Genomic DNA, 25,174 nt, shown 5'->3' on the forward strand with positions numbered 1-25,174 from the left:
GGTTCTACTATTTCTACATACCTAGTTGCCATACCTAGGTGCTAGCTATTCCGGAAAATACCGGATCTAGAAGCTTTGCTGCGCTCGTTTCGTCTAGAAGATCAAAAGGCCAAGTTCAGACCTCCGGCCGTTGTTGTGGGCGACTCCCTTTCATCCATTGCATTCTTCTTTTAACGACCTTACCAATTGTTTCTTTTGGCGTTGGCTATGGCCACAAGGGTAAGCTAACCACATGACGTTTCCCGTGTCCGGTTTGAGCAGGGAGCTCACGGGGCCGTTCATCTTGACCTGTGCTGGAATTTCATTGCCAAGTATAAACTCCCAGGACAGCCAGACAAGTCATTCACCTTCCTTCCACTTGCATTGATCGTGAAGTGGAGCTGTTATATATTATGCCTTATTATTAGGCTGTACGATGTTTTCTCTGTCTTTCTATGACGTTCCTTCACAGACAGAGGTCAATCGTAATACAATCTCCCCCTTGCTGCGGGCGGTCATTCTTCAGGCATACAAAGCAGCCGAACAGTCATCACAGCACTTTTGAGATTTGTCATTCTGAATCAGCTTAACTATCTCCCTGTAAACATGGTAAATTAAAACATTATCATATATAATAGAATAAGTAATTGAACATTTTGTTATTAAAATATTTTGTTATATTAAAAATGCATTGAAAACAGTAGGATCATTCAGTAAACAATTTGGGTGGCTATAGTACAGTACACACATATAATTGCAATATAACAGAAAGTTGCATACTGTGACTTGCATGAAGATAATTTTAGTAGCAAAGTTAGCTATGATGAAACTGATCGTAAAAAAGTTGAATTTCATCTGCCTCTCATTCTCATTTGACAGCACGATTTAGTTGTGTTGGTATGCTTGTGTAGCATGTTGTATGGTCATGGTGATTGTGTATATTTACATGTTAGATACACATTTTAGTTAAGAGACTTGTGTACAGTAGACTTGCTGACATTTGAGTCTTCGCGTTTAGACAAATCTTGGGAGTTGGTTGACAGCTTCCCACCAGTTGGACTAAGTTTTGAACTCAGCCTACAACTTGGATCTGAATATCAGTGTCTTTATGACGCCAACAGTGTGACCACCGTGTTTTAATTTGTTACGATGAAAAATCCCACTGTGATCACTCTTCATTTTTCAATTCCCACTGTGACCACTCATCGTTGATTGGGATCTTTAACTAAAAAATATAAAATATCACAAAGTATTCATATTATACATTTATTTACCGTTTGCATTCCAAATGTTTTGTGTGTTTATTTTTCATAGTCACTATTCATTTCACTTTAATTGTCAAACGATAACGGCTCCGCATGCTGGCAACATCTGAACCAATCAAGCAAAATGTCTGACCCGTGATGTTTACCGGCTACAATGTCACCTCTAAAAAATCGTAATTTTAAAAATCTTAATCTTAATTTCCTTAATTTACTGCTCACATGTGCGGAGTAGATTCTACGAACCACAATACTTAAGAAGGCTTTAAAAACAAGACAGAAGGTTTCTTTATCAGTTCAGAATTAGTTGCTAATCCATCCTTACTCAATTACTTAATTAATTGCGATCAGTTGTCCCAGTGTGGACACTGTGACTTCATCCAATTCCCAGTGTGGACACTGTGTTTAGTTAGGCGGAGATACGTCGGTGGCCACACTAGGAGGTTACCCGACACATTCCTGTGTGCTGATGGCACCCCTGTTGCTCGATTTTGTATATGTGCCGGGATTTTACAGTGTCCAGATGTCGAGATGTCAGATGAGAAGGATTGTTCCATGAATGGTTTAGGTACACCAAACTTGGATTTTCTGATATGGTTTCTATGCTTGGTTTAGATGGATATGTAAACGGAACATACAAAGTGTGCAGTTGTAAGACTACATAATGTGCATCTTGCTGCCTGCAGAGGATGATGGATAGATTTATTTCAAGAAAGTGCCTGATGTGTTTTCTTATATATTGGTAATGAAAGATTGATGGATGTGGGTTGATGTTTATGTTGTTGGTCTACTGTTGTTCAAATATGCATGGATTAAACCTGTTTCAACATGTTCAAGCATGTAAATTTAACCTGTGGATTGGCATGATATGCATACATTTGATATTACTGTCTTCTATTTGTTTTGTTGAATACACTTTCTGAATTACCCCTTTTGCATGCAAAGTTCAACTAAGCATGATGTCATGGTTATTACCATGATCTGAGAATGTCATGGAATGTTATTGCCGTGGTCCTATAACATCTATAATCGAATGTGTATTTTTTAACATTCTATTCTTAATTCAATCATTTTTCTGTGTTCATGATTTTCAAAGATGAACTTTCTATTGTAATCATGTTCTTTATATTTATATCTCGTCCAAGAAGGAATACAATGTAAAGGTCATTCATGTAATACATGTCAATATAATTGTTTGGGACTGCACAAAAATAAGGCCTGGGATATTTTGTGTATATGACTTGATCATATTATCATATAAGTTTCATTTTATTGATATTAATATTTTTGACAGGGTATTAGATAATATGTTCACAATTTCTGTAAACAATAAGGAAGACTTTGTGTTCATGCTTAAGTGTAACCAAAACTCCTCTTGAAAGTGGATGTAACCTTGATCTTGGTGATATGTGTTTTGTTTGTTTGTAGACACTTGCCAAGATGCATCAGCTGTGGGAACTTTGAGCGTGTCTATAAAGGAATCAGATACTCAGGCATCGATTGATGGTAAGTTGTATATCTGGATAAACCCAATGGTATAATTAGAAGATTGTGTGCTTGTTTAACATGACATGCCCATATTTTACTCTTATTTTATAGTTGATATGCAACCTTGCTACATTCATGGGTGCACCGGTGCATCATACTTTTCTATATCGATAAAAGACGAAAAGTTTGCTAATGTTACTAACAACTCGTTTAATGAACTCCAGTGTTTTTTGTCAGTCAAATATTGCAAAATGTGTTGCCATATGCATATCAAGTTTAATACTAAAAATACCCGCTAAGAACATGTGTCTACAGCTAGCCTTTCCTTTGGAACATGCGCTGAAATACTTATAGTCAAGACATTTCCACACGATTTGATGTAACTGTGTGTATCGCGATACATATTGCATTGTGACCTTGCTGCATCGTTTCACCTCTAATACTTACAGAGAAGCACTACTTCCTTACAGAATGAATGAGAAATGTTGACTGTACTTCATAAATATGTACGAGAACAAAAAATAGCCTAGGAAGATGAGGGACATGAGGTAACAAAGATGGTTTTCGTTTTAGCTTCACCAACAGAATACAGAGCTGGACTCAGCTTGGCAGGCAATACAAATAGTATTGGGCTTCAGTTTGATGCCAATGCTGCTGCTAAGCTTCCTCCTGGGGAGTACTTTGATCTGGAGTCTGGCGTCCGAAGTGGCAGCTTAACTGGAAGGGAATGGTTCCTGAGACTCAAGAAGCCCATTAACAGAGATGTATGTTCTAAATTACACCTGGCACTTGTGTGTTTCCTACACCCATGCATACTGTTGTTTATGCAATATATATTGGTCAGTCGATAGCAGGTTTACTCTTTCTGTTATTACTACATGTACTAGTGACTTTAACACAGTAAATCATATGATTATCATGGACCTATCTCAAGAAATTTCAAGTAAAACATTCTCTAAGTCCACATGAAGAATTAATGCTCACATTGTTTCCGTTACTTGTCTCTGTCTTCCTGATCTTTGTTTAGCGATAGCGAGAACTAAGATATGATTTTAATGAGATTGGGATATTATTTCAGAAACGTCAATACTTCAACATTGATTTGTGATAATTTTCATAGTTTTAGAAATTACATTGCTTTGGGGAACAGGATCAGGTGTTAAATACAATATTGATTTTTTAGGGTGATCGTCCAGATACACTTGATGACAATACTGTGTTTGAGTATACCCTCGAGTGTACAGACCTCACCATAAACACTGTAAGTAGTCCTAAATGTTGTTGCTTTTTGTTCAAGTCATGAATACAATGATGAATTAATAATTGACATTTCTGCAATGTATTTCTCTATTTGTTTTGACATTGTCATCCTGACCTATATGTACGTTGATAAACTGTCTTCTAGACTTCAGAATTTGTTTGACAAAGTCATCCTACCCTCCATTGATGATGACATTTTCTCCCAACCTACATAGATATTCACATTGTCAAATATAAATCACCTTTAGTCTTGACACAATCTTTAAGACCTTCATGATATTTTCACACAACCTCTTTATAAGTTTTCTAGCTGTCTTCCTCACTTCTTTCCTGACATCATCGTTGATACCAAACTTGACAGTTATGTTGATAGTATCTTTCTGACATAACATGGATACCAAGTATTACTGGCACTGACTAGCCGACCTCAATATTGATGCTGATACTGTTGTCATGACATTGGCATCTGATGTTGACCACATCTTCATAGGACCTTGTCATTGATGGTGACTCATTCTTCGTGTGACCTTGACAAAAAAATTTGACACCTTCTTCAAGACTTCAACACTTGTGTCTTCATATGACCTTGACATTAGCATTTACAGTTTGATATAGTCAGTATTCTGCACCTGACTATGAATATTTGCACTGTTTTACTTGCCCCTGTCATAACTACCTTCACTGTTCATCTACACAATGCAGCCATACATCAAACAACTTCGATTGTAGCTTTTGTTGGTTCTGAGTAGTTGCTTATGTGTCTATCTGCTTTTTGTATATAAATACTTGGGCTTTGCTTATTAGATTTGTGGATTAGGAGTCCTATTGTTTGTTTAGCGGTACACACCACTTGGTCTTTTTGCAAATCCTGACGCAGTGAGTAGTATGTAGGGCATGGGCATGAGGGCTGCATGTTGTCACCCTGTGTCTGTAATTGCATTGGGAGGAATGAGGCTAGCTTCCATGGGCAAGTAGGACTTACTGTTTGCTGTTATGGTACAGTTGCTGCATGATATAGACCATGAGAAGATAGCAGTGTTCGTAATGAGGGGGATTCTGGGGTCCTCGATGTTTGTTTCAATAGAGGGAGAGAGAGACAGAGAGTGTCTTATCATATACTATCATTTGAAACAAATATATCATAAAACATATAATTACACTGAGATATAAAACATGTGTACATAATCATTGCTTGAATAAGTTAGCACAGGAAACTGGTCAAATGTAAGAATGCATATAAGCATGTTCACATGTACCCCAAACATACATGACATATTTAATATTAGGATAATGACAAGGACCCTTAGAGCTTTATGCTCAATTTCAAAAACGGCATAGCCATGATAGGTACATCTTCCCGAGGCAAGAGAGTTAACTGACTACAAAAGTCCAGTTTCCACCCTTGCCGAACTAGGCTGGTATTATGGAGTTACGTGTTGTCTGGACTAACGAGTCTATACATAGTCCAATCAAAATCGCGCACCGAAATCAAAATCCGGTTCGTAAACTGTCGTGCAGATTTCGATCGATTGCAGGGTTTGCAAAGCATTTGCACCGCCAACTCATTGTCAGCAAATATGTTCCAAATCCTGTCATGTTTTAAATCAAGGTGCTCACGTGACTTGATGCATTTTGCGATGTAAGATCCGTTCTATCACAATATAGATCTTGATTATCGATCAGATCATCCTGACTGGGCGCCACCATTTTGTGTGAAGCAAACGCAAGTGATACGACAGGTGAAACCTGATTGGTCCATAGAAGAGGCTTAGAAGGGACATAATTGGTAATAGCCACTGGTGGAGCAACGATCGAGCCCAGTAATTCCAGTCTAGTTCGGCAAGGGTGGAAACTAGACTTTTAAAGTCAGTTAACTCCCTTGCCTCGGGAAGATGTGATAGGTAGGGCCATACCAATTCTTGTAAACATAATTCCTTGGCCAGTATGACTTCTGTGATTAGGATTAGATTGCAATTCATGATGAGATAGTTAGGCAGAACATTTCATACAGACATGAAAAAGATATGGAGAAATCATTCTTAAGATGATAAAAAACTAGACATAACTTGTTCACAAGTGATGGTTTTTTGAAGACATGTGTGGATGAAATGCCTATGTTTTTATGTACATGTACTTTGGGAAACATGCTTTTCAGAATTTCCATAGCTTGTCCAAACACAGAAATTACAGTTGTCAACATGGTTGAAGGGGCTTGTTTACTCATCATGCTAATGGCAGAAGTATACTGAACAAAAAAAGTTAGGGATTATGAATATTTTTGGGATATCTTTCTGAAATTGTGTGCTCAATCTTCACTACTAAAAGATATTCCAACAAATATTCATGATCCCTAACTTGTTTAGTTCAGTATATTTTTTTTGTCGTTAAAGCTGCATCAACTCACTTTCAGTGATGATTATGCCAAACTATTATTATCTCTTAGCAGATCCAAATTTAGCATGCTAACTCTTTTCATACATTCATCTTGCCCCTTGACGATGACAAGAGTAACTAACACACTGATGTTTGTACCAGTAAGTTCAATAATGGTTGCTTGCTGAGGTAATTGGGATATTACTTTTAGGTCAACTACAATGATTTTACAAAGCGTGGAATTAACTTTGTTTACATGTTGGTATGTAAAATATACTGATGGAAATACTGAAATTAGGGGAGCATTTATTTTTCATAAAAATCTATATGTGAACCCTGTTGTTGATGACAGGAGATTTGTACATATCTTTCTGCAATATCCTTTAATGTAATTAATTTCTTATGGGTTCCCTTATTTCTTTCCAACAGTATACATATGCTAGTTACCATGGTTACTGAAAATCATTAAAAACAATTGTGGGTATTATTGACCATGTTGACAATCGTCTTCAGCATGTTTGGTATATTGACAATGCAGAATTTCTTTAACATTCAGTGTGGCTTTTTAGGGTTGGTAGGATAACCCATAAGAACCTATCAATGTTTTGTATGTATTAGTTGAATGCATATGTATACTAATCTGGCAATATGATCATTATGAAGCTGACTGACCAACTTTACACATGCTTACTACATGCCATCCAGACCTCTGACAGACTTGGACATATGTAATGGGATGATTTCTACATACCCTTTTTCATACTTGCCTTGTATGACTACTTAGTTCTTATACCCCTCAATTTCAACAGATTCTTGACCAGTGACAGTTTGGCCAGTTACAGCATCAGTGTGCAGATGTTGACATGTATGGTGTAATTTTATGTTATACCATGTTTTTCGTCTTTGACATCTGACTTCAATATTATTATTCATAACCTTATGGGGACTGTGAGGCAGAACACTTTCACGCTTGCTGAAAGAGCCAACCAGAATGAAAATTGGGTGGTTTTATATTATGTAACCTGCGTTGTTGACTGCATGGATAGTTGCTCATGCTATTAACCACTGTTTTGCGCATCCCAGACTTAATTATTTACAGACTGTCATTATATAGCTGGAATACTGATGACAATATCTTAAACTATTCACTCACAATGTTCACTATTATTACTCCTAAGAATATGGTACATATCATATGGCACTCACAGTTACTGTTGCCGTTATTGCTGATAGTAATGTATGTTTTTGGGTTTTCGATACAGTTGAGAAAGTGTTTAGAAGGTTGTTTCTTGTTTCAGGTATTTGAATCGAAAATTACTTTTGTCCACTTAAATTTATGCAATGTCCAAGAAGATTATGTAGAAAAAGTAATTACCAGGTGATTACAGATTATATGATATCTCTTTTCCTTTGAATCACAGAATGGAAAAGTAAGTATTTTTTTGAACTGATGCTTAATAATATTTTTCAGTTTTCATTACTTTCATTGAACTAGTTTAGCGTGTTTCTAGGTTTTCTATTATTTTTAGCTGAACCTGAACCTGTTAGTTTTCTATTATTTCTACCTGAACCTGAACCTGTTAGTCCTAGCTAATGTCATGAATTTACTACCATCTAATACCAGCAGTATTGCTATTTGCCAGACATGTTGATTTGATTTCTCGTTAGATTTTCATTCCCACTATTCTCACTTAGAAAACATTCACATCACTTGATTTAATCACAACTTTAGCATGTTTAGCCCTCCATTGATGCCTTGTCTTGTGAGACCAGATCACCTTTTTTTCTTTTTTACATATGGGCCTAGCTTTGGAAGTGTGAACAAATATCTTTTTTGAAATTTGTATTTGATTGACAAAAGACTTACTTTTGATATAGTTACATTTGTTTTTGTTTTTGTTGTTTTCAAGAGTTAACATCAAATCTTATCCATCTTATATTTGTCTCAGACAATATATTTTTTAAAATTTTGCTACCTGTGTTTTAGCACATTTGCCAAGAAAAAATCAACTTATGAAGACCAATAGGACTGGATTAAGTTCATGTTGCAATGGTAGATGTAAAATAAACAACTGCTAAAATGATACTGAAATACAAGCTCAGGCTACTAGACTCACAGAACATAATTTTCTTTTTCATTTTTCACCATTTCCTTTGGATCACATAATGGACAAGTTTGAATCTTTGGATTTAATGCTTACTAATATTTTCAATTTGCATTACTTTTATTAAAACAGTTTGGAGTGTCTTACTTTGCTATTGTTGCTGAATCTGTGTAAGTTAATGTCATGAATGTTTTTGCATCTGATATGACGCTTGTTCACAAAAAGCTACATGGCTCAGCAGTCTTGCTATTTGCAGGACATGTTCCTTTAGGTCGGTATGAGATTTTCATTTCAACCCATGGGTCATTAATGTGATTAATCAAGTTGATGCATATGTTTTTGTTCTTTTTTATCTTTTTTTTAGTTTAAGAATTAGATGACTTTTATCCAACAGAGATTTTCTTTCTTTTAATGTGTTTTATCCATAATGTTCTCGGGTATAATGGTCTTAAATATTTATCAAGAACACAAATACATAAAATTTTATCTATTGAAAATGCCTTTCATTATTTTGAAACATTTAGGTTGTGCTTATTTAGATATTAGTAGATCAATATCATTGCATACTGTTGAGCTAAGCCATCATGTAATACAACATACATTTGATACATTTGTCTTCAGGTCATAAAAAGCAGGTATAGTGAAAATGATACTTTGGATGATACAGAATCACAGTTTACAAGATTATGTTTCATTCCCAAATGTCTGGTGTAAGGGACTGTCTTTTATTTTTTTTATGATACGCAGATGATTTGTCATTTCTGTCTCAAGATAAATTAATTTTTAAGAATTCTTTATGGATATAAAATTGCAATTACTGTCCTTCAGGCAGGTGCATATGTCATCAAGACCTGTGGCAAATTATGAATATCATACAGGTTTTAATTGTCATTTTTGTCTTCTTAGGCTTTTTTCATCTTGCTGAGGGTTCAGATTTTGGATGTCAACGACAACAGTCCAGTGTTCAAAAATGCTCCCTATGCTGTCTCTGTCAATGAGGTAAGTTGATAATACCTGGTAGATAGAGAGAGATAATAAAAAACTAGATAGTTCACTCTTATCTGGGGATTTTAATTGCTGTAAAGTCACCTGCAACTGCTAGCAAATGTGACATTAAGCATGGACATTACACTTGCCCACAAACCTTAAATCAAGCTTGCCTTAAGTTTATCGTTTTTGCCTTAATCAGAATTCTGTTCTTTGTTTCAGCTTACTCCAATTGGTACAACAGTGTTTCGAGATGTTACAGCCACAGACTTGGACTTCGATTTCAACAAGAACATTGTGTTTGATATTCTTCCTGTAAGAGTTGCTTTCTACATTACTCATGTTCTTATACAGCAGTGTAAAGGAAAACAAAACTTCATAAATCATTCTATTTAACTTTGTTTGTATGGTTTTAATTTATATGTCTTTTTCAAACAAATTAGATGTCTGTTGGAGCAATCGATAATAGTTAGTATGACTTTCTCTTTCAGAGTGCAGGATCAGATAAATTTGCTATTGATATCCCATCCTTGGGATATGTGACAGTCAAAAATACTCTGGATTTCGAGGTCATGAACGCAGCTGGAAACACGAACTACGTCCTGTCAATCAGAGCAAGGGTATGTATGCAGCATAGAATGTGATATAAATTGCAATTTATCTAAGATGTCTTAATGAAGCTGTTCGTAGCAATGTTCTTTTGATCATGTCTACAAAATACATGTCAACAATTTCTATCTTCCTGTAGGATTCTGCTGTACCACCAGAGGTTCAAAGAAGCAGTACAGCCACCCTGAACATCACAATAACAGATGGAGATGACCAGAAGCCCATCTTTGAATATCCAACATGTTACACTGATACTGCAAATAAATGTTTCAACCCATCCTACTCAGCATCCATCGTATCGGGACAGTCGGTAAGTCTGTCTGAAAAACCAAATTATCTTTTGTTGACATTGGGTTCAAATTCAAGTATCCTCGTGTTATGGTTTTAAGAGCACCTAAGAAGTATTTCTGATTACATGTCTTATAATCTTGATACACTAAAATTAGGTCTTACCTTTGAGAACATGTCTTTCTGTTAGCACTTGGATGGTCAAATAACAATCCATGTCTTGTTAATTTTCGAGTGCCTCATCGAGTGAGACGTGTCAGTCAGGAGTCATCTTGTTACCGTCACATGATTTCGAGCCCCTCCATGACAGTCAAGTTAAAAGTAGATGCACAATATGATCAGTCACATGACATTCCGCACAGGAAGTTTACAAACAGCATCAGATGCATTATTGGTGCTAACAAAATCATCATCAGTTCAAGTTTGTTTAAAATGTGCATGAGAGAAAAAGTATGTTTTCACTACTTAGTGAATATCTTACCTCAAGTAACTTAATTTGTGGCATAACTTTAGCGACAAGTGACAAACACTTTAGTGTGTTCAGTGGGCTTTGAACCGTCTACCTTGATTGCTTCATTAAGCACATGGTTACATATTGTTTAGGGGCTCAAAAATAGGTGAGGCTCGAAGACATGTTGCATAGGGATATATTTGACGAAAATGTCTGATTTGATGTGATTAATGAGGGACTGACTTACACCAGGAAGAAACACATTGATACTAATGCGTAGCGGGGGTAGAAAAAAATAATATATGGGATTTCTAATAGCCCGAATAGTGACAACATATAGCAGTACCCCCAAAAATGTTTTAAAATTCTACTAGCCCTTAGGATATATTTAACATTAACAAAACTGGTCTGGGCTTGCGGGCCAGGGCTAATTTCTACGCAGGGGCCTAGATACATGGGGGAGGAGCTGTTGAATATTGAGTTTATTTTATAGTCGTCATATATTTTGAGGGATATCTTCAGAAAACACTGCTTCAGATAACTTTGTGGAAAATGTGTGAGATCAGTGATGATAAACATCGTAATCTGTGTTCCAGCTTGGCGAGGTTTCTGTATTTCCAATTCCTGCTTCCAACCCCAATGTTGCCATCAACATCCAGGCCAGGGATCAGGACACTCTCAGCAGCCCCATTACCTTCACAGTGGAACTGAGTGAGCACTCCGTCACCTACACATGAATACCAGTGACCATTTTATAAACATCCAAAGATCACCAGGATGTTCAAAATCTTTGTAAAGTCTAAATTTCTTACAAATTTGTAAAAAAGGGTACTTTCCTTCTATCTCAATTCCTAATTTATAAGTGGCATGGGTAAACCGGTCCTCTAATGCTGTGAAGAATTGCCTTTCTGAGTGTGCCAGGGTTCTATGATAATGGCTACTATTCACAGAATCTTACTGATGTTGATCATTGGTTTATCAGCAAAATACCAAGCAAAATATGTGATTGATATCATGAGCATCGATCGACACAATTGGGATACGATGACATGCATCAATTAAGTCAGCAAGTCTGACCACCTGATCTCGTTACGACAAGCATGGGTTGCTAAAGACCCATTCTAACTCGCATCTTCATTGGTTTAATATAACTGAAAAAGCGTTCAAAGACGCACTTGAAAATTCACAAGATACTAAGTTAATGTATAGTTTAGTATACATCTAATAATTTCAAAAACATCAAAGGCATGATAAAAAGAATGAGTACTGTTGCGACAAGTTTCTTATATAGTTATACTAAGGAATTCCGTCCATCCCTTTGTGTACAACCTATTACTTGAAAACTATGCTATGGATTCTTTAAAAATTTAGGGAACAGTCTCCATACTTTTAGAAGAGGTACAGTGCAAAGTTTGTGTATTTGAAAATATGAACTTTTGCAAGTTTTGAACCTAGAATGTTTGTTTTACTCCAACACTTGTGCGACCTGTAGCTTGAGAACTACTTTATGGATTCTATTCAAATTTAAGGAACACTTTCTATACCAATAGGAGAGGTGCTGTGCAAAGTTTGGTTTTGATATGTGTATTTTCTGAGAAAACATGATTTTTTTCATGTTTTGAAATTCAACATTTGTGCAACCTATTACTTGATAATTTCTGCCTGATTTTTTTCAAATCGGGGACACAGTTTCTTTACCAGTAGGAGAGGTGTAGTGCAAAGTTTGAGTTCGATAAGTTGATTTTCTGAGAAAATATTGGTTTTTCATGTTTTGAACTTAGAAATATGTTGGGAGTCAAAGTCAGGGGTATTTGTGAGCCCTGTTCACTTTTTGCCTTGTTTCTATCAGTGTTAGTCCAAAACTGAAATAATACAAGAGACATGTTTTTTTCGTCAGCTGAACCTCGTGGATATGAGAATAGATTTCAAGTGACAAGTGAGCAAATCCCAGGTACCAGCACCTACAGAGCACGGCTTCAGTTGGTAGCAGCCATTGACAGAAGTCAAGTTAGAGATCTGAAAGTCATCATTCGGGTAAGATTTCAGAACTAAATGAATTTTCTCTTAACTCAATGTCATTATGCTAGTTATATAAAAGTTCATGTTAACTTGTATTGATAGACTGCATGGTACTCTTATGACCATTTGACTTGAAGTTCTCAGGTGTGAACATAGGGAAGAGAACCAAGAATCATGTCCCTGTTCCTAGATCCTGTTATTGAAATTCTACTGGAAACAAGTGGGACTTCGATTTGATTGACAATTGTGTCTGTTTTGTAGAATTCATCTTGAAACTGTTTAATATTTGTTAACATAATCTCTTAATGACTTGTTTATTGTTTAGAAGTATGCTATCCAGGATCCAGATGTTCTTTGCATCTTTGTTGATTCACTGGTGTCTTAGGGCAAAGAAAATATTTTCTTACATATGGAACTACACCTATATACATGAAGGCATTGTTACCCTAACCTTGGATTTTGTTTCCCAGGCACGAGAATCCTCTGCCAATGCGCGATACAACCGTGCTGTTGTGTATCTGACTGTGACCCAAGCAAACAATAACCCACCCTCTGTGTCAACATCCATCGGCTCTCCGATTGGGTACATCCGAGAAGATGCTCTGGCCCGAGCTTTTGTCAAAGACCAGCCGCTTCAAAATCCTCTAAAGCTTGTAGTTACAGATGCAGATATTGTAAGTTGAAAGATTAAATGTGATACAGATCAAGATATTGTGAGTGAGTGAGTGTCTGAGTGAGTGAGTGAGTGTCTGAGTGAGTGAGTGAGTGAGTGAGTGAGTGAGTGAATAAATATTGTCTAATGCTGCAATCATCAATGTTCCAGTTACGTCACAGTGACTTGTCAACAATCGGGTTTGGATCAGTCAAACCAGTAGTTGATATCATGAGTAAAGTCCAATGCTGCTGGGATGCAATGACACTCAATTAACCAGGTCACCAACCCTCACAACCTGTTCAACTTTTCTGAGGCAAATTCTACTTGGAAATCCCGATGGGATAAACATGATATAATAAGTTGATGGATAAACAGTTTTATGTCATACATACTGTACACTGGCAAATGAAATGTTGAAATGGAGGAGGTAATGCAGACCATAAACCTTTCTTTGTGTCCTGTTGTTTCAGGCTGCTGGAGACACCCCCCAGAGGTATACATATGAAGTTACACCGTCAAGTCCATTCTTTGTGGATAACGATGGTTTCCTCCGAGTAACAGCTGGAAACTTGGATTATGAGTCTGTGCAACAGTACACATTTAATGTGAGTAGCAGTCGCAGTGAGAAGAGATCAAGGAACTCCTAACTTTTCACTTTTAACAATGCAGAAATAAGTCGTGAACATTACATCTAAGTTTATATCTCCAGTGGAATCTGATACTGCTTAGCTTATTTTTTTGCTTAGTTTGGGATTTGCTTCTGATGGTATGCCATAATTTGTCTCTGTTTAGGTGATTGTGCGGGAGCAGGACACCACACAGCAGCGCTCAGGAAGCATCAGCCTGACAGTCAATGTTGTGGACATCAATGACAACACTCCTTTCTTTGTTGGAATCCCGTACAGTAGATCTTTACCTGAAGGGGACTACACACAAGGAGCTGGAGAATTTATTGCCCAGGTAGGTCATCGCTTGTTTGTAATAAGGGTATTGTATCTTTAGCATTAAGAGTGAATCCAGCTATTGATGAGCCATATAAGGTGACTTGACAGAAGTGTGTTGGACCACTTGCTTTATCCTCAACCGATATACTTTCATGTTGAAAGCAAATGAAAGCAGTGCAGTGGTGCACCAATTTCAAATTATTGCTTGAAGAATAGATGAAAATATACTTCATGGCTCTTTAACATCAAGCTGCGGATAGACAGAGACATAATAGGTTGCTGATTTACTCCTGTAGGTACAATCCCAGGACCGTGACTCAGTGGACACAAGTATTACGTATGAGATTCAGAGCGTCTCTAGCGGAGGTGCTGGCAAGTTTACGATAAGTAGTACCAATGGACAGTTGCTTCTTCGGGCCGTGGTTGGAATTGGTGAGGAGTACACGATCATTGTCAATGCTACTGACAGCACCGTACCAAAAAGGAGGTACTTGACTTTATGTTTTTGATTGATTTGATTTGATTACTTTAGTAAAAATAATATTAGAAAATTGCATCCTGTCTGCTTTTAATGTGTTAGTGAGAACCTGTATAAGTTTACTGGTCAATCACTTCGGAAGTGATTTCATATTCAGAAATTATTTTTATATATTTATTTATTATCATTATTATCATTTAATAGAATAAACCAAATGATGTTAGTTGAACTAAGAGTGAGATGTTTTTCTTCTGTTATTGTTAATCCAATCTATTGTTTATCCACTAGGCATGAAGGACCTGTATAATTAATGGCATATTTGCGTTATATAATTGGCAAAATTTAAAAAGGCTGTATGTTCTATAGATATGAACCAAATTGTATTAAAGCTTTGCATATGTCAGTGTTTGATTCCAATCATGCCACTACCGTCAGCTGTCACAAGATTGGCCTAAGTTTGATTGCTGTTAATTTCAACCAAATCATGAAATTAATGTTTTAATGTATTGAGGTTCTTGTGAAACAGATTATTTGCCTTTTGATAAACTTGTCCAGTTCCCTTCTGTGATTGTTCTGACTGTTATTGTCCATGTTGCAGTGCCTCAGTACCTGTCTATGTCACAGTAACATCCTCTGGCAACAAAGACCCCGAGATTCCAGCAGGACTGTACACAGTCTATGTCAGTGAAGGCATTGATGCTAACAGGGATATCTTCACTATACCGGTTTGTTGACTCTGTGGATGACATTTATAGTAATAGTTGATCATTAATTTCGCGCTTCTTATATTGTAAGAATAAAGTGCTTTCCTTCAGAACCTTTTTTTTATGTTTTTGTATGATTAATACTGTTTGCAGTATTTACTTATTTTATTTGGATTTATTGAATCATATTTATTAGTAATATTATTGTATATAGTGCACTCATGGAAATATTGAGTTTGTGACAAGAATGTTGATATTTCATAATTATTAGAGAATGTTGACAATGCAGGGAGATGAGGTGATTGGAGGATATTCTACTGAGTAGTGGAACACATTTGAATTTATAGACTTTTCTTATGGTGTGAAAACAAAGATAATGTTAGATTAGTAATTTCATTTACTATTCATGTTGATCATTCTGAAGAATGTTTAGACAATTTTGATGACATCTTTTGCAGGCTACAGATCCAGATAATCAGCCTCTTACATTTTCCATTATTAATGGAAATAATGGCAATACATTCTCTATAAACAAGTGAGTTTTTGTCATTTCTTTTCTATTTGAAATTTTGACATTGCTTTTGGAACAGCACTGTTAAAAGTTAGGAAGTGTTCTAGGTACTGTTTTTAAGGAGAATGTCCAATAGTGTAGATGGTATCACATGAAGACAAGTTGTATTTGTAGAATGTCCAATAGTGCAGATAGTATCGCATGAAGACAAGTTGTATTTGTAGAATATCCAATAGTGCAGATTGTATCGCATGAAGACAAGTTGTATTTGTAGAATGTCCAAAAGTGCAGATAGCATCGCATGAAGACAAGTTGTATTTGTAGAATGTCCAACAGTGCAGATAGCATCGCATGAAGACAAGTTGTATTTGTAGAATGTCCAATAGTGCAGATAGCATCGCATGAAGACAAGTTGTATTTGTAGAATGTCCAATAGTGCAGATAGCATCGCATGAAGACAAGTTGTATTTGTAGAATGTCCAATAGTGCAGATAGTATCACATGAAGACAAGTTGTATTTGTAGAATGTCCAATATTGTAGATAGTATCGCATAAAGACAAGTTGTATTTGTAGAATGTCCAATAGTGCAGATAGCATCGCATGAAGACAAGTTGTATTTGTAGAATGTCCAATAGTGCAGATAGCATGGCATGAAGACAAGTTGTATTTGTAGAATGTCCAATAGTGCAGATAGCATCGCATGAAGACAAGTTGTATTTGTAGAATGTCAAATAGTGCAGATAGCATCGCATGAAGACAAGTTGTATTTGTAGAATGTCCAATAGTGCAGATAATATCACATGGAGACAAGTTGTATTTGTAGAATGTCCAATAGTGCAGATAGTATCACATGAAGACAAGTTGTATTTGTAGAATGTCCAATAGTGCAGATAGTATCGCAAGAAGACAAGTTGTATTTGTAGAATGTCCAAAAGTGCAGATAGCATCGCATGAAGACAAGTTGTATTTGTAGAATGTCCAAAAGTGCAGATAGCATCGCATGAAGACAAGTTGTATTTGTAGAATGTCCAATAGTGCAGATAGCATCGCATGAAGACAAGTTGTATTTGTAGAATGTCCAATAGTGCAGATAGCATCGCATCAAGACAAGTCGTATATGTAGAATGTCCAATAGTGCAGATAGCATCACATGAAGACAAGTTGTATTTGTAGAATGTCCAATAGTGCAGATAGCATCACATGAAGACAAGTTGTATTTGTAGAATGTCCAATAGTGCAGATAGTATCGCATGAAGACAAGTTGTATTTGTAGAATGTCCAATAGTGCAGATAGTATCACAAGAAGACAAGTTGTATTTGTAGAATGTCCAATAGTGCAGATAGTATCACATGAAGACAAGTTGTATTTGTAGAATCAAATGATAACCACTGGTTTGACAGCTCCAGAGGTTCAACAATAGTAATGATAGCATCAGATATTTGCCATTGGTATTGATATTGTCACAGGTTTGATAATGATGTTGATGTTCTTTTTCAGTGACGGCATTGTGAGCAACCGTGTGACATTTAATCGAGAGACAGTACCAGAGTACAACCTCACCATCACTGCTGCGGATCTCGGATCTTCTGTAAGTGCCACTTCCAAATTAAGATAAGTTTCTATGTACACATGACTGTGTGCAGAACTGTATCATGTCTCTTACAATTATGAGCAAATTCACTTAAATGAAGCATGACTTGAATGTGGGAACATGTTACTGTTACAGCCAGCATCCACTGTGTTGAGAGTCATTGTCACTGATGTCAACGACAACTCCCCAGTCTTCCTCAACAGTATCAATAATAGATACTTCTTCAATGTCCAGGAGGCTCAGACACCCCCTGCTACAGTGGGAAATGTTGCTGTAGGTATTTCTTAGTGGCTATAGTATTGTTCTTCTTAATGTCAGGCCAGGTTATGGTGTGGAAGTGGCTGATTGTTCTACATATGGTAATGAAATGCCAAACGTACAGAATTCCAGTTATACCAGCTAGTATTTTTCTTGTTATTATGTCAGGGCAGGTTAAGGTGTGGAAGTGGCTGATTGTTCTACATATGGTAATGCAATGCCACACATACAGAATTCCAGTTATACCAGCTTGGTATTTTTCTTGTTATTATGTCAGGCCAGGTTAAGGTGTGGAAGTGATTGATTGTTCTACATGTGTTAATGCAATTCCAAACATCTAGAATTCTAGTTATTCCAGCTTGGTATTTTCAATAGAATTGTTTGTTATGATTTCAGGCTGTGGATGGTGACCAGAGTGGTACACCCCAGGCGACTGTCATATATGACATGGTTGGACAAAATTCATTGTATGTAAAAATTCTTTGTTGAAATTTGTTTTTTGTGGAGAAATGTAGAGACTAATCCTGTTTTCTTTGTCATTTACTATGTACCTTGATATCAAATGACCCAAAACATTAACCTGTGTAAAAAGTTGGATCAGTGATCATAATGAAAAGAACTTTAAGTTCTTTTGAAAACATGTTTTATTTGAAATTGAACTCTTAAACGTAGTGTCAAAACATGTCAAAATGTCAAACTCCCTTTCCAAAATTGATGATTAAATTTGTTTATTAGTTATCATATTCAGTGATAAGAAGAACTAAAGAAAATATTTGTCGACCAAAGACAGACAGACAAACAGACACATATATAAGAACAATCGTCTTGAATGTGACGTTAAACCCATTTCATCTCACCTCAACGTTTAATTTCAATGCACATTTGTGAAGTTTTCAATGATAAAATTGTTTCATTGTCTTGTTTCTTCCCAGCTTCCGTATTGATGGTCAGACTGGTGCTATTACCACACTTGTTCCTCTGGACTTTGAGACCCAGAAACAGCATGAGTTCACAGTGAGGGCCAGTGACTCTGGGGCTTCACCCAGGGCAAATGTAGCAACAGTTGTTGTCAGTGTCATTGATACACAGGACAGCATACCACTGTTTGTTAACGTTGACTATGAAGGATCGATACAAGAAAACCTCAACGGAACATCTGTCCTCACAGTTTCGGTAAATTACTACTGTGAATCATTTCACCTTTGCTTAAATATGTTCATCCATCTGTGAACACCTTGAAATGTTCCTCCAATACCATGATATTTCATGAAATATTTGTTAATCCAGATGGCTCCATGACCTCAATGACCACGTATTCACTTTTAAGGCTCTTTCCTCCCACATGATTGTTGCATTCATCAAGATGAACCGGTGTGTAACATAAACGTTTGTGATTTTCAGGCAATTGATGCAGACCAGACAGACAACATTGTCTACCAGTTTGCTGGCGGAGAGTTCCAATCATTTTCCATCAACCCATCAACTGGTGTTATCAGTACTGTCATACCACTAGACTACGAAACTAAGAACCTGTACACTTTGACCGTGACAACATCTGATGGGGTGAACACAAACACTTTGTCATCCACTGCCACTGTCACCATCAGTGTTATTGTAAGTAGAACTTATTGGTTGCCACTATTTTATAGATGATCAGGACCTAATATACCTCAGGTAGATATTGTAACATTTTCAAATTGTATTGTCAGAAGGGATTCTCTATTCAAAAACTATAAAATCTGTTTACATATGAGTTACATAGTTGATCTTGTTGATGCCACATAAGTAGAAAATTGCCAAACTCAATTTCTGTATTTCAGGACCAAAATGACTTTACCCCAGTGCTAAGAACCACCAATGGTGTTGACGCTATCACAGTATTGGAGAATCTAGCTATCAGTGAACAGCTGGTAGACATTGATGCAGCGGACAATGACCCACCGGTAAGTAGAGCATGCAGAAAGGTTTCGTTTAATGTTAACTGGTTTCGTACAGGCTTGAAAAAGCCTTGAATTTTAAGGTCCCTCTTGAAAAGCCTTGATTTTTTTGGTGTGTCAACCATGAAAAGCCTTGAAAATCACCAAATTAGCTTGAAAAGCCTTGAATTTGTACAAATTGACTGGTTAATCAATTATTAAAGCATAAAAAAATATGTACCAAAGATGTTTAATTGAGATTTATCCCAGTGTTAGATTTGTGTGACAAACACCCTGAAGAATTCACGAAAGACTTAAGTTATTCTTTTGTTGGGTGAAAAATAAATCTTCTTTGAAAATGTGTGATGGTCATACTGCTCTTTAGGTCTTATGACTAATATATAGCATGCTGAATTTAATAATGGCAGCCTTGAAAATCCTTAAAAAGGCCTTGAATTTTGGTGTTTACATCTTTATGAGCCTTGGTTAAGCATGTTAAGTGTGGCAGTTGATTGTAATTTGTTAGAATGTTGTACTTTGGGGATGCTGTATTAACTTTGGTTTCCTTATGCAATTTTATTGTAATGTTTCAGAACACCCCTAACAGCCGTGTGATGTTCAGTATCGGCAGTGTGGTACCCACCTCTGGCAGACCACTGTTCTTTATCAACCCCACCACAGGACAACTTGTGTTGAGCAACCCATTCACTGATGACCCTGGTGTACCTAGATATACGGTGAGGCCTAGTTTTAGGTTACTGGTTTTGTTTCTCATATACCAATACAAACAGTGTCATCCCTTTACATGTTTCAGTTCATTACAGTAATTACAGTGTAGCGGTATGTAACATTGTTTTAGGTCACCGTCGTAGGCACCAATGAAGGAACTCCACAACGAGCTGGAGTTATCACTATAACAGTAACGGTGATCAGGAACACGGCGCCTGTCTTCAACCCCACTACTCTCCAGGCTAATATTGATGAGAACAGCATCACTCAGGTCGTTCCCGTCATCACAGCCACTGCCACTGATACTGACACTGCTGTGAGTACTTTGTTATACATTTTTATGTTCCATATATCACACTCATAAAGTATGCAATGTCATCCTAATTCAGATATGTTTTGAGAAATATCTATTTTAGAGTGTTAAACACATAGAACAATTACATTTATCTGGAAGAAATAGATGTACACTAACATGGGTTTGTTAAGCTACCAAATCCTCTGAGACCACCAGTACCCTTTGACTTATTGCAGACCCCCTTCAATGTGCTGACCTACACACTGCGTGGTGATGGACCTGCTACTGAGTATTTCCAAGTCAACTCTGCCAGTGGAGAAATTCAAACCCGAGCCTTACTATCGTCAACTGCTGACAGATCATTCACTGTATGTTGTGTCATAAGAAACAACTTATTGTGCAGAGTGACAATACTAAATCTGGCATGAGTTTATATGTTGTGCAGTATATGTTCAGGAATATGTACAACAACTGACAGATCATTCACTGTAAGTTGAGTGATAACAAACATCTTATTGTGCAGAGTGACAATACTAAACCTGGCCTGAGTTTATATGTAGTGCTACAACTGATCAGGAATATGTACATTTATGGTGCAGTGTATGTTCGGGAATATGTACAAATATTTCTATTATTAAAGCTAAGTATTGAGGATCACTTCTCTCTATCATGTTTGTATCAACTTTTTCAAGACTACATTTCATATTCATATTGAGAATAATGCAATATATGCATCACAATGATAACATGTCCTGTATCTGCTACATGTGTACTCTACAGCTTCGTATTCGAACAACCGATGGCGGTGGACTGTATGCTGACTTGCAGATTGATCTTACTGTCAACAAGAACCTCAATGCACCCAGTCTGAATCAACAGAACTATACTGAGACCATCTTTGAGAATCGTGCTTTGGGATCTGCCATTGTTACTATCAGGGCTACTGATGCTGACAGACAGGTAGAGTAAAAACATCTTTTCATTCTTTCTTTTTATCATTTTATTTTTGTATTGTGTGATCACGTAATGATTCTGTTGTTATACTTCTATACTTGATATTTTCTCATTGAATGTGTTTTGTTTTACAGCCCCCTCACAATCAGCTGTCTTACAGTATAACGGGAGATGCCACTGCTCAGCAGTTCTTTGCTGTCAACAGTCGGGGTGAGATCTACCTTATTAGATCTCCTGCAGAAAACCAAGCTATCAGCGCATTTAATGTGAGTTCCACTAAAACTACTTTTGGAGTTACAGAGCTGTAAAAAACTTTATTCAGTGGGTACCTTAATAATGCATCTCACAACCACATTTGTCTTTCACCGTAGTTGTTTACAAAACTCAGGTCCACTGTTGATACATGGTATTGCATATTGTACAGACGCAGTGACTTTCCTTTGTTTCAGATGATCGTGGAAGTCCGTGACCAAGGCCTTCCAATCAACAGGCCAGCAAATCCCAACCCAGCCTATGTCATCATCAATGTGATACGCAATGCCAACCCACCCGTCTTTTTCACTGGAGAATACAACCGGGTCATTCCAGAGAACACTACAATAGGCCAGTCTATTGAAAGAGTAGTCGCTACAGATACTGATACGCAGGTACTTGTTCATTAAGAAATATCGTTTACTGACTAATAGTGTAAACTACATGTATGGACGATGGTAATTTAATAGACCAAACCAATATTCCAATGATTACATCCATTTGATACATACAATGTGTTGTATGATGATATTTATAGATTGATTGATTTTATCATTTATATTTGGGTTATATTGAAATTACTATTAACACATCACAATAAACAAGTCATAATTTCTTGTATACTTAAAGATCAATTTGTCTATGTAAAGAAAGACAAGTGAATTTTCAATACCAATTATTGAGTATCAGATGACAGATAAAGAAAAACATGACTTGGATCAAACAAAAGGATGCCGTTGCCAATGTCTTCTAGTTATATATAGAAAGTAAACTGAAGATCAACTTTACGTAGTACTTCTCAGTAGTGGTTGCAGATTACTGATCAAGTCAAATACTATTTAAAGGTCGCTTTTCTTTTAACATTACAGGGAAACTTTGGTACACTGAGATACAGCATTATTGGCGATGGGACTGCTGATGACATCTTCCAAATAAACGAGAACAGTGGCATTGTTTCAGTGAAAACAAGCCTGACAACCACACCCATCAACGACTTCACAGTAAGTATGAAGAAGCCTCATTCAGTGAATATATGTAAGGTGTTTAGATAAGTTTTAAGCAAGTTTTTATCTAGGTATTTACTTGCAGAAGTCATGATAAACAGGTTAGTTTTCCTTCTTGGTTCCTTTTGTAGTCTCACTTTTCTGTGTTGATTTTTTCCAGGTCCGTATTGTGGCACAAGATGGCGGATCCCCTCCACGGTCTGCCACAGCACTGCTGTATGTAACAGTTACAAGAAACTTTGCACGGCCACTTTGGAGTTCTGCAACGTATGCGACCAGCATCCCAGAGACAGCCCAAGTGCTTGAGAATATCCTGCGTGTCACAGCCACAGATAGCGATGCTCAGGTATTGATGACCTCCCTTGAAAAAATCCAAGTTACTAATGTGTTTGAGTTGTAACATTGCATCATCAAGTTTTGAACATTATTACAAACGTCATATCTTACATTTCAGCCCCCCAACAATGAAGTGTCCTATGAGCTTGTAGGAGATGCCATTCAACTGTATTACTTTGAGATTGTCAGTTCCACTGGCGATATCCGCCCCAGGCGTCCGCTCACACTGGATACATCCAAAAGAAGTCGGTTTGATGTGAGTTGTTAAAGGAATATGACTTCCATATACACATATTAATCTGCTTTTGTTTGATTTATTCTTCATTCATTTTTCTGATGTACCTACCTGTAATCATGATATAATCTAGTAAGATCAGAGAGAGATTTCCTCAATGTCATATCACTCTGTACTAAGAATATATGGACCTTTTGAGAGTTTGAACTTGCTTGTTTCAGTTTGTTGTGAACGCTCGAGATAATGGCAGCCCACGTCTCAGTGCTGCATTCAATGCCACTGTGACAATATCAGTGTACAGAAACAACAATTCCCCTCGGTTCATCCAGGATCCCTACTCCATTACAGTAAATCAGGGCCTAGGCAGCGGCACGGTGATCTCTGTCAGGGCAGTTGATGATGACCCTACTGTAAGTGAAATCACCACGAATATTTGGCAACTATTAATAGGAAAAAGACTGATCTTGATCCTGTGATCATTAAATAGCTGTAAGTGCATTGCTTTGATGGGCCAAGACTTACCCTTTGACAACTATGTCAGGCTATGATGAACTTTTGTAACAAGATCATTTAGTAATTTCCATATATTTCTTCTGTGGAATAACTCATTGCATTTTGCTTCTTAAATTCTTTACTTGTGACATACCTGTATTAAAAGTAATGTTAATAAAGATATTAATAAAACAACTGAAGTATTATCCTCTAATAATAATAAATGACATTTTACATGATATTACATCATTAATGAAACTTGAAGACATTTACTGTTTTCTTCCATTTTATTTTTGTCAGAAGGGGTTTACACTGTCATATATTCCATATTTCCTTCACAGACTGAATTCAACCAGATCACATATTCCATTAAGGGTCCAGCAAACGTTCTAGCTCTGTTTACAATCGATGGGTCAGGCAATATTCAGCCAACAAACCCTGCAGCTATCAACAGTGCCTCCCAGACAAGTTATAAGGTATTTGTGAAACCTAGTATCCCATTTTTTGCTGATAGGGACATTGCATAAATGACACAGGTGTCGGAGTCGTGTCACAGTTTGCAAGTGTCAAACTCTGAGGGTACTGACTTGGAAATACTACCTGCAGTTCCCATTATGTAACGATGTGCGGGAGGGGTTGCAGTCGTAAGAAGTCTGTTTCAAGACTTGATCAAATCTATAAGATTATACTTATTTTAAGCACTTCCAAACGTTAGTCCTTTTTGCATTATCTTGATGTGCAATCTTACAGATTTATGTGCGAGTCGAGGACAATGGCAGTCCCAAACTGTATGACATTGCCCTTGTTGAGCTCACCATCAACCGGAATCTGAACCCGCCAATCTTCAACCCAGTCAGCTATGAAGAGACCATTCTGGAGACAAGGGCAATTGGAGACGTTGTTGTCAGAGTGACAGCTACCGATGTTGATAACCAAGTAAGCGGATGTCGTATGTTGAAATATAAACTGTCAAAAAACTTATACATTTGCGTCAGTA

General features: G+C 36.9%; 1 protein-coding gene across 1 annotated transcript in view; it reads left to right on the top strand.

The window, feature by feature from the left end:
- The window catches only part of LOC124150846 (protocadherin Fat 4-like), a 49,128-nt gene that overhangs the window by 14,352 nt on the left and 9,602 nt on the right, over nucleotides 1-25,174 (top strand). The window contains exons 3-35 of the mRNA XM_048392304.1: nucleotides 2,670-2,747; nucleotides 3,303-3,493; nucleotides 3,913-3,990; nucleotides 9,374-9,466; nucleotides 9,677-9,769; nucleotides 9,946-10,074; nucleotides 10,203-10,373; nucleotides 11,399-11,513; nucleotides 12,700-12,836; nucleotides 13,292-13,495; nucleotides 13,947-14,081; nucleotides 14,269-14,436; nucleotides 14,717-14,907; nucleotides 15,497-15,623; nucleotides 16,061-16,137; nucleotides 17,613-17,703; nucleotides 17,842-17,979; nucleotides 18,361-18,431; nucleotides 18,897-19,137; nucleotides 19,366-19,578; nucleotides 19,785-19,907; nucleotides 20,474-20,617; nucleotides 20,740-20,925; nucleotides 21,141-21,272; nucleotides 21,685-21,864; nucleotides 21,993-22,124; nucleotides 22,308-22,505; nucleotides 22,980-23,111; nucleotides 23,275-23,460; nucleotides 23,569-23,706; nucleotides 23,907-24,095; nucleotides 24,519-24,653; nucleotides 24,928-25,113. Coding sequence (XP_048248261.1) covers nucleotides 2,670-2,747; nucleotides 3,303-3,493; nucleotides 3,913-3,990; nucleotides 9,374-9,466; nucleotides 9,677-9,769; nucleotides 9,946-10,074; nucleotides 10,203-10,373; nucleotides 11,399-11,513; nucleotides 12,700-12,836; nucleotides 13,292-13,495; nucleotides 13,947-14,081; nucleotides 14,269-14,436; nucleotides 14,717-14,907; nucleotides 15,497-15,623; nucleotides 16,061-16,137; nucleotides 17,613-17,703; nucleotides 17,842-17,979; nucleotides 18,361-18,431; nucleotides 18,897-19,137; nucleotides 19,366-19,578; nucleotides 19,785-19,907; nucleotides 20,474-20,617; nucleotides 20,740-20,925; nucleotides 21,141-21,272; nucleotides 21,685-21,864; nucleotides 21,993-22,124; nucleotides 22,308-22,505; nucleotides 22,980-23,111; nucleotides 23,275-23,460; nucleotides 23,569-23,706; nucleotides 23,907-24,095; nucleotides 24,519-24,653; nucleotides 24,928-25,113 — 4,802 coding nt within the window. The remainder of the gene's footprint in view (nucleotides 1-2,669; nucleotides 2,748-3,302; nucleotides 3,494-3,912; nucleotides 3,991-9,373; nucleotides 9,467-9,676; nucleotides 9,770-9,945; nucleotides 10,075-10,202; nucleotides 10,374-11,398; nucleotides 11,514-12,699; nucleotides 12,837-13,291; nucleotides 13,496-13,946; nucleotides 14,082-14,268; nucleotides 14,437-14,716; nucleotides 14,908-15,496; nucleotides 15,624-16,060; nucleotides 16,138-17,612; nucleotides 17,704-17,841; nucleotides 17,980-18,360; nucleotides 18,432-18,896; nucleotides 19,138-19,365; nucleotides 19,579-19,784; nucleotides 19,908-20,473; nucleotides 20,618-20,739; nucleotides 20,926-21,140; nucleotides 21,273-21,684; nucleotides 21,865-21,992; nucleotides 22,125-22,307; nucleotides 22,506-22,979; nucleotides 23,112-23,274; nucleotides 23,461-23,568; nucleotides 23,707-23,906; nucleotides 24,096-24,518; nucleotides 24,654-24,927; nucleotides 25,114-25,174) is intronic.

The sequence above is a fragment of the Haliotis rufescens genome, unplaced genomic scaffold (assembly GCF_023055435.1).
Source record: "Haliotis rufescens isolate VD_foot unplaced genomic scaffold, xgHalRufe1.0.p SCAF_11, whole genome shotgun sequence".
Classification (NCBI taxonomy): domain Eukaryota; kingdom Metazoa; phylum Mollusca; class Gastropoda; order Lepetellida; family Haliotidae; genus Haliotis; species Haliotis rufescens.